At 41.3% G+C, this 19,855-nt stretch overlaps 1 protein-coding gene across 1 annotated transcript in view; it reads right to left on the reverse strand.

Annotated features, from left to right (window-relative positions):
• Window positions 1-19,855, reverse strand: part of LOC124789110 (calcitonin gene-related peptide type 1 receptor-like) — a 151,018-nt gene that overhangs the window by 112,475 nt on the left and 18,688 nt on the right. Inside the window, exon 2 of the mRNA XM_047256397.1 lies at window positions 8,372-8,540. Within this exon, the coding sequence (XP_047112353.1) occupies window positions 8,372-8,540 (169 nt within the window). The remainder of the gene's footprint in view (window positions 1-8,371; window positions 8,541-19,855) is intronic.

Below are 19,855 nucleotides of genomic sequence, written 5' to 3' on the forward strand. Positions count from 1 at the left end.
GAGATTTAAAAACAAAACAAAAAAAATAAAAATAAAAATGGTAAGACGACAGCTCGCGATAAGCGGGAAATCCGGGTTCGAGTCCCACACCGGCACAAATTTTTATTTCGTCATTCCATTCTGCAGTTGATGGTTGTCCATATTCTCAGTTGCAAATAAATTTAATTTAGCACGAATTTTGGGAAATAACATGGCCCGTCTAGTTTCCCTGTTGGGTCTTCCTTGTGTAGCGACATTTAAGAATTATCGGGTGTTCCGGCCCTGTTGGTAGTGTAGACGTAATCCACGAACACGTTGTGTATGGTGGTCAGCGCGTTCGAAACACACTTGGGATTTTTAAACGTGTGCAGGCATCGATGATGATAGGTGCTTAAGCCTGCCTTTATATGAACGGTGGCCATATGGAAGATTTGTAATGTGTTTGCCCTCAAGTGCTTAACTGTAGTTTGGATCCTCGGGGACTCTGCCAAAAGATGTTAATTTACTCAGTCGTAATACGTCGTATGGGGAAAACCATTGGTTTCCAGACATATGTAAATTATGATTATTTTCTTGGTTCATTGTGGTCTGTTCGCTCCCTTTGTTTCTACATATTGTAGTCAATCGTCCAACATATGCCACCATATGTGTCCAACTCCCTTTTAACGTTATTATCAGGATGACTTCACGGGGTAAATGGTGGAGACAGAATAACGGTCGCAAAGTTCTCGAACACAGGTTCGCTAAAATTAACCAGCACAGTTTCGCCTTCTTCTCACAACTTTCCTGGTCACCTTTGTTATACTTCGAATGGAGTGCGATAGCCTGATTTCACTCAACTGATTCCCGGTAGTTTCTTGACCTTTAACTCACGCGGTGTGGTCTCTCAGACCGCACGAAAATTGCTCTCCAAGGCCAGTTGTGGTGGAATGCTTCTATACTCCCCCAACCCTCTCAAACTGTCAAGCCTACGATGTTTTGTTGTCGGTTGCGTTATCGCCTTCTGTGTTTATTCTTAACATGTGTTATTGATAGGTGTTGGAGTCTCCTAGACCGCGCCTCGTGAACTGCGAACCTGTTTTCTTCAGTACAGTACCCTATAGCTCAAAATGTGTTCGCACGAATGTGTCAATTTTAACTTCCCCGAGATTGATCAACTTATTAGTCGGTCTTTGCAGGTAGGTGTCAGTGATATATATCAAGAAATAAATGAAAAAGACGAAGATTTTACATTAACCAGAGATCACAGTTCTGATATCGAAGAGTATCATTCAGAGGAAGAACTTCAGGAAACTTGTGATGGGGATCTGTCTGGATCTATCAGTAGATCGGGTTTCACTAGGCATGGCCTGCACCTCAATAGGTACGGGAAGGGGAGGCTGGCTAAGCTTATAGGTGGCAGTGTACTGGGTGGTGGTGGTGGTGTCACTCATGGAAAAATTCCTGTAGTAGTTGGTGTTAGAGCTGCACCTTTTTTAGGTTGAAGTCAGATGATAGGTATACATGCTTAAAGGAAGTCCCTTTAAATAAGGGCTCACCTTCAGAGGATGTAATGTTTCCAAGTAGAGAAGGAATTAGCATATATCATCAAAATATGAGAGGTATTAGAGATAAAGTTAGTGAACTGCTAATAGATGTTGACTCTGAAATTATTGGTATATCAGAGCACCTTAAATAATTTGATAATTCAGAGGCTTCATTTACCAGGCTACAGATTAGCTGGCTGTTTCTCAAGGAGATCCTTGTGGGGTGGGGGAGTAGCTCTGTACGTAAAAAACAGTATTCCATTTGAGTCCATAGACGTATCACGACACTGCACTGAACAGATATTTGAAAGTTGTGCAGCGTTAGTTGAATTTAGTGAAATTAAACTTCTAAATGATGTTGTTTATAGGTCCCGTAACTCAGACTTCAGAACTCTTTTGCTCAAGCTATAGAGGGTTCTTGATTCACTTTATAGGAAGTACCAGAAAGTAGTTATATGTGGTGACTTCAATATATATTTTGTATATGACTGTGCAAGAAAAAGGATGTTGGTAGATCTCCTAAATTCATATGATCTGATGCAAACTGTATTTTCCAACTAGGTTGCAGGGGAAAAGTAGCACAGTCATAACAATATTTTTATTCATTCTTCATTACTATACGGGCATTGTGTTAGTAAAAGCGTGAATGGCCTTACAGGCCATGATGCACAAATTTTAACACTAAAAGGCTTTTGCACTCAAACCAATGTCATATTTAATTACAAACTACGTAGGAAAGTTAATCCAACAGCAATAGAGAATTTTTCAAAACTTGTCAAGGAACAAGAGTAGTAGGATGTTTATAGTGCCGATAATATAGATGATAAATACAATGCTTTCCATAACACATTTCTCATGCTCTTTGAGTGTTGCTTTCCATTAGAACATTCTAAACGGGGTACTAGCTGTAATGGACAGCCCGGGTGGCTGACTAGTGGGATAAGGATATCATGTAGAACGAAGCTGGAATTATATCAAAATGTTAGAAATAGTCACAATCAAGTTACAGTATCCCATTACAAACAGTATTGTAAGGTGCTTAAAAATGTTATTAGGAAGACAAAGAGTATGTGGTATGCAAATAGAATAGCTAATTCACAGGATAAAATTAAAACCACATGGTCAGTTGTGAAGGAAGTGTCTGGTCAGCAGCACAAGGTTGACGATATAAAGTCAGTTTGCAGTAAAAATATTTCTGTTACTGACAAATCAGATATATGTACAGTATTTAACAACCATTTTCTGAGCATTGCTGGTGAATTAAATAAAAATTTAGTTTGTACAGGAAATCATATAACTTTCTTGGAAAATGCCTTTCCGAGATTGATGTCTGAAATACTCCTCTGTGATACAGACAAGAGGGAGATTGAGTCAATAATTAAATCACTGAAGACTAAGGACTCTCGTGGTTATGATGGAGTGTCTAGCAGAATATTAAAGTACTGTGCTGCACATGTCAGCCCTGTATTTAGCCATATTTGTAGTTTTTCCTTTAGGAATGGTCAGTTTCCTGATTAAAGTACTCAGTGGTAACGCCGCTTTATAAAAAGGGAGAAAGGAATAATGTAGATAATTTTAGACCTATTTCTATGCCATCAGTGTTTGCAAAAGTTATTGAAAAGGCTGTGTATGTAAGGATAATTGATCATTTTCTATCACACGATTTGCTATCAAATGTACAGTTCGGCTTTAGAAGTCGTTTAACAACTGAAAATGCTATATTCTCTTTTCTCTGTGAGGTACTGGATGGGCTAAACAAAAAGTTTCGAACTCCTAACATATTTTTTGATTTAACTAAGGCATTTGATTGTGTTGATCACAAAATATTGCTCCAGAAGTTGGACCATTACGGAATACGGTGAGTAGCTCACAATTGGTTCACCTCTTACTTTAGCAACAGGCAGAAAAAGGTCATTATTCACAATGTTCATAACGGCTGTGATGTGGGATCTGAGTGGGGTACTGTCAAGTGGGGGCTGCCCCAGGGATCGGAGTTGGGGCCGCTCCTGTTCCTTATTTATATAAATGATATGCCCTCTAGTATTATGGGTAACTCTAAAATATTTCTGTTTGCTAATGACACTAGCTAGCTTGGTAGTAAAGGATGCTGTGTGCAACACTGATTTGGTTTCAAATAGTGCAGTGGATGACCTCAGTTCAAGTCTTGTAGAAAATAAACTAACGTTAAATCACAGTAAGACTCAGTTTTTACAGTTTCTAACACACAATCCAACAAAACCTGATGTTTTTAATTTCACAGAATGGGCATATGATTAGTGAAACTGAACAGTTCAAATTTCTAGGTGTTCAGATAGATAGTAAGCTGTTGTGGAGAGCCCACGTTCAGGATCTTGTTCAAAGACTTAATACTACCATTTTTACTATTCGAACTAAATCAAAAGTGAGTGATACTTCGACACAAAAATTAGTCTACTTTGCTTATTTTCATTCACTTATGTCGTTTGTTATTATATTTTAGGCTCAGAAGCGGGCGGTTCGGGCAATAAGTGGTGTGATTTCACGAACCTCATGTCGACCTCTGTTCACTAGTCTGGGTATTTTGACATTGGCCTCTCAATATGTATATTCCTTATTGTCGTTTTTTGTTACCAATATTAGCTTATTCCCAAGAATAAGCAGCTTTCATTCGGTTAATACTCGGCAGAAATCAAACCTGCATTTGGATCGAACTTCCTTAACTCTTGTGCAAAAAGGTGTGCAGTATATTGCTGCATCCATTTTCAATAAGCTGCCACTCGAATTCAAAAATCTTAGCAGTAATCCACGCGCTTTCAAATCGAAACTGAAGAGTTTCCTCATGGGTCTCTCCTTCTATTCTGTCGAGGAGTTCCTTGAAAAATTAAGCTGATTCTTATTGTATTGCGGATAGTGTCGACTTAAACTTATGGACTGACTTTTTTTCAGATTCATGAACATTTATTTTTATCTGTTATTACTTTTATGTTGTTATTTCCTTCTACTGACACATTCCATGACCTTGGAGATTTGCTCCTCAATTTGGTCCTACGGAACTTGATGTGTAAATAAATAATTAAATGAAATACTTACAAAGTTTCTGTTAGAATCGAATGTGTTGTGAGCGGTGATTAAAATAATATAGTTCCCAGCAGTCCTTGCGAATCTGAGGGTTTTTTTTTTAAATTCAGTACTCTAACAGTCCATTCATGTGTACTATTTAAAATAACCACACAAAATTATGTGCTTTTGTGTGATAAATAGTAAAATGCTTTGTTTAGTGCAATAAACTAAACTAGAAGCATTTAAATAACACTTAAATAATTGTGAAAATAAATGTTATATAGCATAAATTAAAAATTTCATAGATTTTGCCTTAAATCTTGATTTCAACATAGCGGTCCAAGAAACTTCACCTCGTGGTATACGTTACAGAAAAGTAGCCACAGGAGTTATGGTCTGAAATTTCTTTTGAACAGTTGTAAGATGAGAACGAGAATGTATTATACTATGGTTACTAAACGTTAACTATCTCAATCGAGCCAGAACCTTGGAAGGTTTTGTTGTTGGATGCAGGCATTGTAAAGAGAAGTCGACGGCCAGAGTGATGCCGAAGATCGCCCATTGGGTTTGGACTGAGACTCTGAGCAGACCATTACCTTTCAGGAATGTTATTGTTCTCACGACACTGACTTGTGGATGCTGCTTTGTGTGACAGGTTGCACTCTCACGCTGATACAGTTGATTCATTGTCTTCAAACTGTTCTTGTACTTTACGGGACACATAACGCTGTAAAATCATATCCTTTTGAAACTAGCGTTTTGTTAATCTCAATAAGGGGACCATATCCTAATGACGAACAAGATCCCACACCACCTATTCACTGTTGGTGTTACACAAGACGAAAGGTAATGTTCTCCAGGCGTTTGTCGAACCCAAACCCTTCCTATAGCATGGGCCATCACTATTGTTTACAGTCATTCACTGCCCAGTGGCGCTGTTTACACCCCCTCCCGCCCCCAAGCACCGCTTAGCACCAGCTACAGAAATGTCTGGCTTTTCAGGATCTGGTTGACCACCGTAAGTAGGGAGACAAGGGGCGCACCAGGCCACGCTGCATTGTTGCCAAATTTATTCAAGATGGGGGCGATGACGTCATCCAAGATGGTGGCATGTAGACTTGGCAAAATTGCATGACATCATCCAAGATGGCGGCTTTTGGCGGGAAAATAGGTCAATTGTGCAACGTCCACTAACCTATCCTCAAGAAAAAATGGCGGGAATTTGGAATTTTGGCGGGAAAGTAGTCCAATTGTGCTACATCCACTAACCTAAGCCTCCAGAAGACAAAATGGCGGGAAGTTTCAATTCCAACAGGATAATGTATGCAAAGACTGTACTTGTCTTTTTATTATTATTGATTATCATTTATTAACATTCATTATCATTTATTATTATTTATTATCATTTATTATTATTTATTATTATTGACCTGCCTCCACTAGAAAATTCCCTCCAAATTCAAATTCCAAACTGATAATGGCTGCAAAACCTTACTTTTGTTTATTATTCATTATCATTCATTATCATTTATTAACAATCATTATCATTCATTGTCATTTATTGTCATTCATTATCATTTATTATCAGTTATTATTATTTATTATTATTGACCTGCCTCCACTAGAAAATTCCCTCCAAATTAAAATGCCTACAAGATAATGGCTGCAAAACCTTACTTTTGTTCATTATTCATTATCATTCATTATCATTTATTAACATTCAGTACATTTTTTAAAAATAAGATCTAATTTACACCTCCCACCGCACCTAACCTCACACCCGTCCCACCATCAACATACGCAATCGTCCTCAACCCTATCTTGACACTCATACATCACCCCACAAAGCATGCCTCTCAATCAATTTACCATTCTCATCCCCTCTTTTCAAATTACAAACGTAGCCTCTATCTAAACACCAATCAACTCATCTTTCACACACTTTCAACAGTAAAATTAATTTTACATGCACCCAGAAATACCAAACGCAATTAAAGAGTCAAACTTTTATACAGAGCATCAAGCACATATGACAATATTCAAAGCCCGGTCCATATTTACCACCTCCACCTTCAATTAAATATTATTACCATTGTCCCAACGATCTGCCAGCGCTCGATTTGTACCTATTTTTCCGCTCTTAACTGTTGTCACTAGCAGTCGAATACCACTATCTATAGATTGCATAAATTTCCACATAAAAGAAATTTCGCCCCGCCGTTTAGAGACTCCTATATCCGAACACATAGCATCATTCAACTATCACTTGCTCTTATCTAATAACTCATCCATCAGATCTGGGGGCAAGGTCATCCCTTTCTTTCTTTCTTTTCTTTCCTTCAGCAGCAGACAGCTATTTTTTTACAGTGGTGGCTAAACTGAGCCATCAACTTAACATCACCATTGACAAAACATATCTTCAAATACGTAAACACACTTACTGAATTACACAGGGGTCCCACTGAGGACATGACCTTCAATATTACAGTTCTTAATCCAATAACCACCAAAACAAGTACTAAATGCTCAAACTAATCCCATAGCATGTTACAAAGCGTGTGTCCGAGCGTCACCGACGGCATGTCAAAGAAACATACCTGTCCATCTAAACAGCCGTCCACTCAGTCCCAGGACCAGAATGCTGAAGTGGGCTCTCCCTATACCTGCTCTCCAGCTATTGTCTAACGACATACGGTGCACAAATGGATTCCTTAATAGCGCAGATCTGTATCTCCCCCTTGCATCTCCAACAGGACATGTAAACAGTGTCTCCAACAACCACTGAACCCGACGTCATTCACCCTTCGCTCACAATTTCCACTCGCATGTATAAAACCATATTCACTCCTGCCAAAACTCACTTAATAATAAAAAAGCATTCTCCCTTGCCAAGCATACATGAGTATGCATTTATCTTCACCCATCTGATCTCTGCAATTTAAGTCAGAGAAAGACATATCTATTACCTTCTGCAACCTGTCTATAAACAGAACGATCTCAGTTACTACAACAGGACCTTGTTTTGACCATTCGCCGGAAATGCGCGCAATGTTGTACGCCTCAAACTAGGCACAAGTACAACAGATCCTCAACACCCTATCATCTTTGTCCTCATTGACAAATGAGGACATTGGAAGCGTGTATTCGTCATCGCCATACTGGCGTATCTCTCGGCGTGATGGTATGGTGTGCCACTGGTTACACGTCTCGGTCACCTCTTGTTCGCATTGGCGGCACTTTGAACAGTGGACGTTACATTTCAGATGTGTTACGACCCGTGGCTCTACCCTTCAATCGATCCCTGCGAAACCCTACATTTCACCAGGATAATGCACGACCGCATGTTGCAGGTCCTGTAATGGCCTTTCTGGATACAGAAAATGTTCGATTCCTGCCCTGTCCAGCACATTCTCTAGATCTCTCACCAATTGAAAACGTCTGGTCAATGGTGGCCGAGCAACTGACTCGTCACAATACGCCAGTCACTACTCTTGATGAACTGTGGTACCGTGTTGAAGCTGCATGGGCAGCTGTACCTGTACACGCCATCCAAGCTGTGTTTGACTCAATGCCCAGGCGTATCAATGCCGCTATTACGGCCAGAGGTGGTTGTTCTGGGTACTGATTTCTCAGGATCTATTCACCGAAATTGCGTGAAAATGTAATCACATGTCAGTTCTAGTATAATATATCTGTCCAATGAATATCCGTTCATCATCTGCATTTCTTTTTGGTGTAGCAATTTTAATGGCGAGTAGTTTAGATGTTTTCATGTTGGTGTGATGTGTCAACCTGATGCAGCAGTGTGTGGCCGCTGTAATGCTCACCCATAGGAGGAGAAGAGCAGGATGGCGGGCGCCAGGCAGGCAGCAGACACAGCCTGGGCTGCCACGGTGACCCAGAGGCGGCGCACCACACCAGGCAGACGGCTGCAGGGCGAGTAGTCGGTGGGCAGCCGCCACGAGCCGTCAGCCAGGCACTCTCTGCGGGACAGCTCTGCAAGCAGCCAGCAACAAGTGGGTGAGAAGGTGCTAGTAAAGGTGGGTTCTGCAGTGTGAGTATAGTGAGGTGCTGGGGTCCTCAGCACACACAGTAGATGACGCAATGCTAGGAAGAAATGAGAAAGTACAGTGTGGGTGAAGTAAAAATGGCATGTAAAATATTTCATGTACCTTAAGACAGACTGCTGAACTTACACCATCTGCCCCATGGTGTGGAAGAATAACTTAGGTTGCTTGTCGTAAAGTGTAAGAAACAAAGGGTGTTTCAGAAGTGATCGTCAATAATTCACACATGGAAAGAACAGGCCAAAACTAGCTATAAAACGCCAATAAACATGAGTCCACAAATAAAAAGTTATCGAGATACAACACATTTTCTGTTGCAGTTTATCAGCGTGTAGGAGCAGATGACATCTCTAAACTCACTTTTACTCTGCCCAGCCTGTGGAAGCAATATGGTTTCTTTGTTTTACTGACGTAAGTACACACACACACACACACACACACAGTGGAAGGAATATGGCTTCTTGGGTTTACTAACACACACACACACACACACACACACACACACACACACACACACACGCACACACACAGAGAGAGAGAGAGAGAGAGAGAGAGAGAGAGAGAGAGAAGACCCAAAACTTGCCCATTTGCTTAATACCATGTTAATCCACCTTAGGTACACAGTACACTAGCGCTTGTATGTAGTATGGATTGACAAATCCTTCGTAGTTTTCCACAGATATTTGGCACTAGATGTCTATGGAGAGGTCACGTCATCAACTTGTAATTACGGCCCGATTGATTGCGGCACAGAGCTGGTGCCCGAAAGTGTCCATGTCGTGTTCAGTCGACCTCATATCACGAGAATTTTGTGTTCAACACATCAACGTGGATTCATTATCACGATCCTCAAACCACTGTCACACGATTCTGGCCTTGCTACACGGACAGTTATAGACCTACACGATGACATCACTCTCAGGCAACACTTCAAGTACGAAGTCTGCATGTTGTCCACAAGAACGCTCTTCCGATCCACAGCTGTCACGATGGCTTCGCTTACTACCGTATGTCCCATAGAATCACAGGTGAAAGTCCTCCATAGCATAAAACAGCCTGCACTGGCCTGCGTATGTAACGCTGCGCGTGTTTCGAGCAATCGTTTGCCTGAGTGACTGTAAACACAAACGGCCACCGACCTGTTGTAACAAAAATCGTGATTCATCCGACCAGATGCCACATTCTACTGATTCACGGTCCAGTATCGATGATCCCATATAAACTGCAATTGCAGTTGATGATGTCGTTGGCTGGCCTTGAGCACCATGGGACTTAACTTCTGAGGTCATCAGTCCCCTAGAACTTAGATCTACCTAAACCGAACTAACCTAAGGACATCACACACACCCATGTCCGAGGCAGAATTAGAACCTGCGACCGTAGCGGTCGCGCGGTTTCAGACTGTAGCGACTAGAACCGCTCGGCCACCCCGGCCGGCGATAATGTCGTTGCATTTGCTGCAGAGCCACATATTCAAAAAGTGCTCTGAAACATTTGAGCTTACATCAGTACTGTACGCTGACGTCGCTCTACCCCCGATGGCCGCCTATCCTGCTCTGCAGAGCGGGCATGCGTCCAATCTCCACCTTCTAGTGAAGAGGGGTAGATATCGAGTACCTTGTCGTCTACTCATGTGCTTCAACTACTTTGCATAGATCCTCATGACGGAAGCACACGCAAAGAGTCCACCGACCACACAGTTTCCGAGATACTGTTTCATTGGATCTCGGACGTATCAATCTACCCTTTGTCAAAGTAGCTTCTGCCAGTAAATTTCCTTGTTTTTGGCCTTTATCGTCACTAGAATGGTTCCCCATTCATGTCTGCTTCGCTCATATTTTATACTTAACGCGCATATGCCTACAATGCTACCACATATTGCCACCATGTGTTGTTCAATCTCTCTTCGCAAGTGCTCATGAGTGAGTTACGTAAAACTGTAACACCCCTTCTATTTCCTAAAGGGTTCCATACATCGAAACGAGACTCTGTGTAATTGATACTTTTCTCAGTGGCACAGAATGTTTAGCGTGGATAATACTCTAAACTCATCAACCAATATATTTAAACAAGTATGGTACTTTTAAATTGAACTGTATACTTTTAGTAGCTGCAGTGTATACCTCTTGGAAAGGCAGTTACTGTGATAGGGCTTGTTAATACAGAAGTTGAAACCTTTCACGAATGAATCCCAGAAATGTACTAAAACTGGTAAGCATGCCAAGCTCCGTCGTTATATGCAGTAAGACAGGCCTACACCACTAAGACAAAACCTCATTTCCTATAGAACATAGATACAGGGTCGGCTTGGATTTTTGTTCATAGGACTACAACATTTGCTAACTTCTGGCGCAACACATGGAACTTAGGAAAACTACTGCAAATGTATGTACTTCCTACGTTTTCGCGGAAACAACTACAGTTACGTAAGCCAGTTTCCCATTTAAACCGTCCCCGTTGTTGCCTATTTGTCAAAGCCGAAGCCCATTGCTGAACTTGTCTGCTTACAAAGACTGTTGAAGCAGAAAAGGCCTGCCGATAGTCGACACAGTTCGTCTAGATCTACTGTGCAGACAAGTAAACAGTCAAAAGTCTTAATACAACGACATAGAATGTCATGAGTGTGTTTTCAACGCAATACCTGATTCTGGCCAACTTGTTTCAGTTTTATAATATTTTTCGTGTTCTTTTGGGAAAAGTTTCAACCTCAAAATTAACAAGCATCGCTGTAGCCGCCATTTCAAGCGCTTTCGGGTGCCGTTAAAAAAGCCTATTATTCTGTTCATGAAATTATACTTGCTTCAATATCTCGATGAATGCAAGCGTTAAGATATCACTTGAAGATGGTACGTGCCCCTCAACTTACTATCATTTGCCGAAACGATCTTTTAGATATGTGGTATGTAACCAACCGTTCACGAAATAAACGAAGTATTATGCAGAATGAGATTTTCACTCTACAGTGTAGCGTGCGCTGATATGAAACTTCCTGCCAGATTAAAAATGTGTGCCGGACCGAGAATCGAACTCAGGACCTAGAAGAGCTTCTGTGAAGTTTGGAAGGTAGGATACGACGTACTGGTAGAATTGAATCTTGAGGACATGTTGTGAGTCATGCTATGGTAGATCAGTTGGTAGAGCCCCTGCCCACGAAAGGCAAATGTCCCGAGTTAGAGTCTCGGTCCGGCACACAGTTTTAACCTGCCACGAAGTTTCGAGGTATTACGTGATATATATCAAAATGTGGCATGTTTTAGTGTCTACGAAAAAATGGTCTGTAAATTCTAATTTTTTTCCTGCATCTTATTTCTAAGTTGTGAATTCAAAGGAGCAACTAAATTTCGTCTGTCAAATGACATTTCTGAGATAGAAAATATCAATAAAATGATACGAATTTCAAATCTAAAATGTAATGAACGTTACTGAAATCAAAGTATGTTGAAAATTATGCATAGTTTAATCATGATATAGAGCGAGTCATACATACTATCAAAATAGTAATCATAATTAGAAATATTAATGTATTGCGAAGTTTAATGTGAATTTATTTGGAGAAATGAAATGTGGATGCTTTCCTTTTGTGAGATATCTGTTCAGTCTCTCTAAAGAAATATCAACAGTAACTGAAGGGTTCCACTGTCTTTGATGTTCCACCGAAGAAATGTCTTGGTGCATTCACGTTGATCATCGTGAACAGTATCTAACTGTTGCGGAATAACTGAAGGTACGGATTTAAAAAGTGCAGTTTTAGTAGCATTCTACACGCCGCTTTTTCGTTTTTATTCAACAATTCAGTTATTAAATAAACATAATTTTCCTCCCTTCTCCAACAAGCCATGAAAAATACTTTTGAAATATTTCCAGGAATGTAACCCGAAATTATTGAGCTTAGCATCAAAGGTCTCATCAATTAACAAATTTCTCAATTGTGGTCCAGTAAACACTCCTTGGTTCCACTTTGCCTCATTCATCTTGATAAAATCTTTCTCCACATGACTGAAAGCCACTCCCTACTTTTTAAGAGCCTTCGCAAATTCCTAACTTAATATAAAGCAGATATGATATGACGTTACATGGGACAAGTAATGGTTTGATCTTAACGTTTTGCTTTGCTACAATACGCATCTCCCTTATAACATATTTCTTGACATTGTAGTGATTGTTAACGACTCGGCCGTCCCACGAAAAAGAAAACAACAGTATTTTACCAAATCAGTCTTGTAAATATCTAAGTAGTGAAAAAACTTTCAAATAACACCAGAGCTTCATATTCGATGGCCTCCAGTATCGGGACCGTGCTTTCATATGTTTCCTTCTTATCCACTGAATAAGGCAAACATACGGGCAACCAGCTAGTTTAGAAGTACGTCTTTCCGTAAAAACTAATATAGCTGTAAAGTTCTGGGAAATAAAACTTATCTGTCACCTAGCGTTTTGAAAACTAACGGTACATAACGCAAAAAGTGAGCGACTTCATAGTGTTGACTTCAATATTCTAAATATAAAAAGGAACAAAATAATAAAACCAACAGAAAACTAACACATAACAAATAATAGTTAATTTTTAAATGTTTCAAAAACTTAATATGATACTATATTTCTAAGGGTACATTTTGATTCTAGAACCAAAACAACATAGGAATAGAAACATCTCACACCAGATGAAAAATGGTTGTTGAGCAGCATAATGGTTGCAAGGACGTTCCAGTAAGCATACGTCGGGGAACGGGACGTTTCCAGGATAGTTGCCATTTCTGTCGCTGACTTTAGTATGAAATATTGTGCTTAATTCAAATGTACTTAAAATATACGCTGTTCGATTGTACCCTCAATTGGCGCAGGCTTCACTAACTGATATTTGGGAAACAGAAAATATGCACTGTGGGAAACAGACACGCTTTGCTGCCGATATGAGGTTACATAATGCGGTCAAACATAGATGGTCGATTATGGTCTTTACCTCGAACCCCAAGAGCATTTGGCGTTAATCATCTGGATTTATCTGTCTGGGACGATCTCAAAAATGAAGTGTACAGCACTCTCTGCGGTACAGCTGAAGAACTGTCGAGATTTACAGCACAATGCAGCGGTGCTTGATGGAATTAGTGATTCATTGCAGATAAGGGTGAGGTATTATATCTAAACTCGACGAGACAGGTGTCATAATTTCATCAACAGGTACGCGTGTGTAGTATATCGTAATGCGTAACGTGCTAAAGTAGTGCGTTCTTTCTTGTTAAGGAACGACATGACTGAACTATTAGCCTAGTTGTATGAGAACTTAACCTAAAAGATCACATATCAAGTACATTTTTAGGAACAGGGACAGTAGTTCATACTGAAGTGAGCGACGGCTGGTATGAAACGTCACAAGGGACTGTCCCCGGTGTAAATCTTTGCCGTGATTTATCCTTTAAGATATGTATAGCAAAGCGTTAATACCATTTTTACACACGCCTTCAGTGTGGGAGCATTGTTGAGAGAATGCTGGCGGCGGCCGGGGTGGCCGAGCGGTTCTAGGCGCTACAGTCTGGAACCGCGCGACCGCTACGGTCGCAGGTTCGAATCCTGCCTCGCGCATGGATGTGTGTGATGTCCTTAGGTTAGTTAGGTTTAAGTAGTTCTAAGTCCCAGGGGACTGATGACCTCAGAAGTTAAGTCCAATTGTGCTCAGAGCCATTTGAACCATTTGAACCAGAGAATGCTGGCGTGGTAAAGAGAAAGACAAAGTGTGGAATATAACATTTTTAAAAAGAGTTGGGTTACATGTACAAGTGGTTCAAACAGCGAGGAATATGTAAACTTGTATTCCGATAAATGAATGTTTTTCTGGACTGCGTATAAAATAAGGGAATACAAACAAATATTGCGTAGTTATTTCCCTCTCACGTGGTGCGTTATTGCCGTAATATTGTGAGAACGAAAGAGGAATGATACGATGATCTTAAACTGTTTCACGGTACACTACAGAAAAACCACTGCAGTTATTAAACCATGTGGCCAGTGGAACGAACAGGCACGCGAGCAATTTGGTGTCTAGTAATCATAGCGGTGAACTTAGTCGCCGGCGGTGTGACCGAGCTGTTCTAGGCGCTTCAGTCCGGAACCGCGCTGCTGCTACGGTCGCAGGTTCGATTCCTGCCTCTGGCATGGCTGTGTGTGATATCCTTTGGTTAGTTAGGTTTAAATAGTTCTAAGTTTAGGGGACTGATGACCTCAGATGTTAAGTCCCGTAGTGCTTCGAGCCATTTGAATTTGAGCTTAATTAAGAAGGCAAGTAAAAGAGCTGATAGCAACAACTGGCCAGCTAGCCGTAACTTCTCATTCGCAATTAACTCGCAAACTCGTTGATTTTGTTGGAACAACTTTCTTTGTTGTGACCGTGAGTGCAACTCCTGCAAGTTAGACTTCTCTGCAACAACGGCAGCTACGCAGGACGGCTGACTCAGCAGGCGAAGCGAATCGGCTAGCTAATTCTAGAGGCTTGCTGCAGAGGTCACTGGCAGAGCGGAAGTACATTTCACGTCACACAGCACGCGGAACAAATAGTGCTGAGCTTAACATCACTGTGCATCAGCTTGTAAGTCGTTCTCTGCGGTTTAACCGGCAAAGTGTGTGCTCGCAAGTGTGTTTCTGCGAGAGATTTATTTTTTCGTTCTTTACGAGCTGCAGAGGGCACCTCGGTTTTACCACCTTCTGTGATGTGTTTCAAGGCTCTGCAACATAGTCATCTACACGGATCCGACGACACCCAATGATAACAATAATGCCGTATTTTTACATTACGCAGTTTCATAGCGACAGTAGTATGTATGTATCGAATATTTCCCTTACTCTGTTGTAAAATACTAGGCGTGTTAGCTTACTGAACTTTTTGCTCTAAACTCATTTTGCAATGCTGCCTCGCCGCCTGGCTACAAAGGCGGATGGTTACCACGATAGCAAAAATTACACAGTGCAGTGTCGAAACACATAATTTATTAATGAAACTGTCGATCGCACAAGAAAATGTTAATACGTTATCTTCTCCAACCCGACTGGACCTATATAGAAAAGAACGAGTGCAAAGCTGCTACCACTGCTAGATTTAAGCAACTAAATGTGTGATCGTAATCAAACCACTGGTGGGAAACAATCAGAATTTTTCGTAGTCCCCCACATGTGGTATTTTTCTGTTCACATACTTCGAAAGCTAGATGCCAATAGGAAACTGAGACTGCCTTGATAGTTTCACCCACAGCCAGGATACGCCGTTTTGTCGTAACCCTGCCAGAGACACAAACTAAAGGAGAAAAAGTTCCGGAATTAAACCAACATCCGCCCTCCTCGTAGAGGCACACAAGAATTTCCACAGGAGAGAGAGATATCTGTGATCTTTTACAGCGGACAAGCTTATCCCTCGTCGCGTAAACAGAACCTCGGCTACAAAAGCAAACGCTGTGGAGAGCCAGGACCCTCTCCACAGCCTCAGGAGGGCTACACATCTCTTTCACTTTCACACGTGTTGACCCTGCCGGGGTTCGTCCGTTGTGCCTTCGGTTTCATCGGCCACGAGAACACCTTACCGAAATAGTAGGTAGATAAATATTTAACCGGTTCATTGGACAGTCAGTCAACAGTGAAAACTTACCTACAGATGTTTAAAGGAACTGATCTGACATCAGGAGACTAATCAGACTTTTGACGTAGTGTGGGAACATTTGCAATTTCATGCTTTACCTTTCACCAATATTTACAGTTATTTATTCAGTATGGTTCGTCATATTCACGTTCCGTTGTTCCGAGTGATGGCGATTACACCAGAACGGCTGAGAGAAACTGTTGATCTCGTCGTTCTACGGATGCAGAAACTCGTCAACTTTTCCGGTGCTTATATTGAAGAAATTCTGCAAGCGTAAATTAATAATAAAATCAACATTATGCCTTTCTCATTTACTTGACCTTTTCTGTCAACGTCCGCTTTCAAATTCATAACAGCAGTTTCATTGCTTTATTTAGGCAGCATCATAACGTAACGATGAGTACGTTAGATAATACGAATAACTACTAGCACTTTATTTTCTGTTTTTGTAAGCTACGAGAAAAATCCCTTTCTGTGCTACCGACTTCGTATGCCACGCGAGAGAAGCCTAACGGGATGATTCATCATTCCAACACCGCCCACGAGGGGGCCATTAAAATTGCTACTCCAAGAAGACAGGCAGATGATAAACGGGTATTCATTCGATAAATATATTATACTAGAACTGACATGTGATTACATTTTCACACAATTTGGGTGCATAGATCCTGAGAAATTACTACCCAGAACAACCACCTCTGGCCGTAATAACGGCCTTGATACGCCTGGGCATTGAGTCAAACAGAGCTTGGATGGCGTGTACAGGTACAGCTGCCCATGCAGCTTCAAAACGATACCAGTTGCTCGGCCACCATTGACCAGACGTTTTCAATTGGTGAGAGATCTGGAGAATGTGCTGGCCAGGGCAGCAGTCGAACATTTTCTGTATCCAGAAAAGCCCGTACAGGACCTGCAACATGCGGTCGTGCATTATCCTGCTGTAAAGTAGGGTTTCGCAGGGATCGAATAAAGGGTAGAGCCACGGGTCGTAACATATCTGAAATGTAACGTCCACTGTTCCAAGTGCCGTCAATACGAACAAGAGGTGATCGAGACGTGTAACCAATGGCACCCCATACCATCACGCCGGGTGATACGCCAGTATGGCGATGACGAATACACGCTTCCAATGTGCGTTCACCGCGATGTCGCCAAACACGGATGCGACCATCATGATGCTGTAAACAGAACCTGTATTCATCCGAAAAATGACGTTTTGCCATTCGTTCACCCAGGTTCGTCGTTGAGTACACCATCGCAGGCGCTCCTGTCTGTGATGCAGCGTCAAGGGTAACCGCAGCTATGGTCTCCGAGCTGATAGTCCATGCTGCTGCAAACGTCGTCAAACTGTTCGTGCAGATGGTTGTTGTCTTGCAAACGTCTCCATCTGTTGACTCAGGGATCGAGACGTGTCTGCACGATCCATGCGGATAAGATGCGCGTCATCTCGACTGCTAGTGATACGAGGCCGATGGGATCCAGCACGGCGTTCCGTATTACCCTCCTGAACCCACCGATCCCATATTCTGCTAACAGTCATTGGATCTCGACCAACGCGAGCAGCAATGTCGCGATACTATAAACCGCAATCGCGATAGGCTACAATCCGACCTTTATCAAAGTCGGAAACGTGGTGGTACGCATTTCTCCTCCTTACACGAGGCATCACAACAACGTTTCGCCAGGCAACTCCGGTCAACTACTGATTGTGTATGAGAAATCGGTTGGAAACTTTGCTCATGTCAGCACGTTGTAGGTGTCGCCACCGGCGCCAACCTGGTGTGAATGCTCTGAAAAGCTAATCATTTGCATATCACAGCATCTTCTTCCTGTCGTTACATTTCGCGTCTGTAGCACGTCATCTTCGTGGTGTAGCAATTTTAATGCCCATTAGTGTATAAATTTATACTTTAGATGTACCGCCTGGTTAGAATTAAAGTGCATCTCCTCACAGAGGCCAGAGTGGACTGTAATTTGTAAGCTGGTCATGTCAATTTGATTCTTGGATGTTATCGATTTGTACGTCAGAGAGTGAGCAAGTTATTGTTGAACAATCTTTGGCCTTGTCGTGGCACAGTCTTTGCCTCTGCACCAGTGATCTCTCTACAACCCGGATGTAGAAGTCTGCTCTCTGAGTATAGAACTGCAGAGTGTCTTCAAAGTCATGTGCTTTGCATCGTCCGCCAGTGTACGTGACAAAGAACTGCAGACTGATTTCTAGTTTTGAACTTTATGTCAACATGTGATGTAATTGGCTGATGTGGGAGCGGGATCGAAAGTATTTTCTTTTCATGTTCTAGTGACTTTCCTAACAGCCATGTTGTAGTTCTGCAAGAAACGAAATACGAGCATATGTGGCTGGCACGATCAGACAGCTGGAGTTCAACATCCAGGTAGTATAGAGACCACTGCTCTGCACTGTCCGATCCATTCTTAGTTGAAGTGTGGCAGGTGATGGACGTATTCTGTAGTGCTGTGTTGACTTGTGATACTATCTGTTAGATGAAGAAAGATTTATTGTAAGGGACAGCAAGGGTGAATATTATGTGCATATCGGAAATCGAAAGGAATATAAAATTTGAATATTAATTTTTGAGGGGAAGATGTTTGAGGAAAGACTGCAGCACTGCGAACTTTATTTTAGAAATGATTATTGGCAGCTAGTTGATTTTGTTCTCTCGCCCAGAGCCGAGAGAGAGACCACCCCACTTCCCTGTCAGGTGTTAACATATTAAGTGATTAAGGTGTTTGATTTTTATAGAAATTCTTTGTTAACATTGCACTCCCTTTAAATCATTGTTCTCTTTGTTAAGCATAGTATTGTTCAGACCTGTGTTATGTGTTAAGATCATGCGAAGTTTTAATCTGGCTTTTTGAATATATATACTTCATTCTAAAATCGTTTTCTTGGAATATCATTTTGTTGGAATAGTTACTCTCTCCCCATACCATTGTTTAACATTACGCATTACCACATGTGGTACGCAACACTTGCAAATTTTATTTACAAATAGAAATCTTGGTTAGCCGCTGCCTGCTTGCAGTTTGCTCTTGCGTTTTCGAGAAATCTGCAACAATGTTGTCAAGACGCGAGGTAAGTGGAAATTTTGATTAGTGCCAGATAATTGTTTTCCGTCATTCGTGCATTTAATATAAAGACAAGTGGCTTAGTCAAAGATTAGCATACGAGGTTAAGTTGGATAGCAGTTTGTGCGTCATAGAGTGGGAGGTAAAGTTGGGTTAAATTTCTAATAGAAACAAATATAGTGGGGAGTTTGCATATTATCGCATGGCAGCGAGACTTGATAGATACTGCAATGCGCTAATACGGAACCGATTACTGTGGCAAACACACTGGTGCAAATCTAGCGCTGTACACCGTTTGTATGACAATATGACATACACGCTGTGACTTGACAAGCCATAAATATCACAATCAGCTTTTCCACAAATAATTAATTACAACAAAAAGTAATCCATGATGTAAATACCTCCAAGAGTCCCTACCGTAAATGAGGAATATACAAACTCAAATGCAATACATGCCCAAAATCCTACATTGGACAGAGAGGCAGAAGGTTTGAAATTAGATACAAAGAACGCATTGATGCATTAGGACTTAG

The sequence above is a fragment of the Schistocerca piceifrons genome, chromosome 3 (assembly GCF_021461385.2).
Source record: "Schistocerca piceifrons isolate TAMUIC-IGC-003096 chromosome 3, iqSchPice1.1, whole genome shotgun sequence".
Classification (NCBI taxonomy): Eukaryota; Metazoa; Arthropoda; class Insecta; order Orthoptera; family Acrididae; genus Schistocerca; species Schistocerca piceifrons.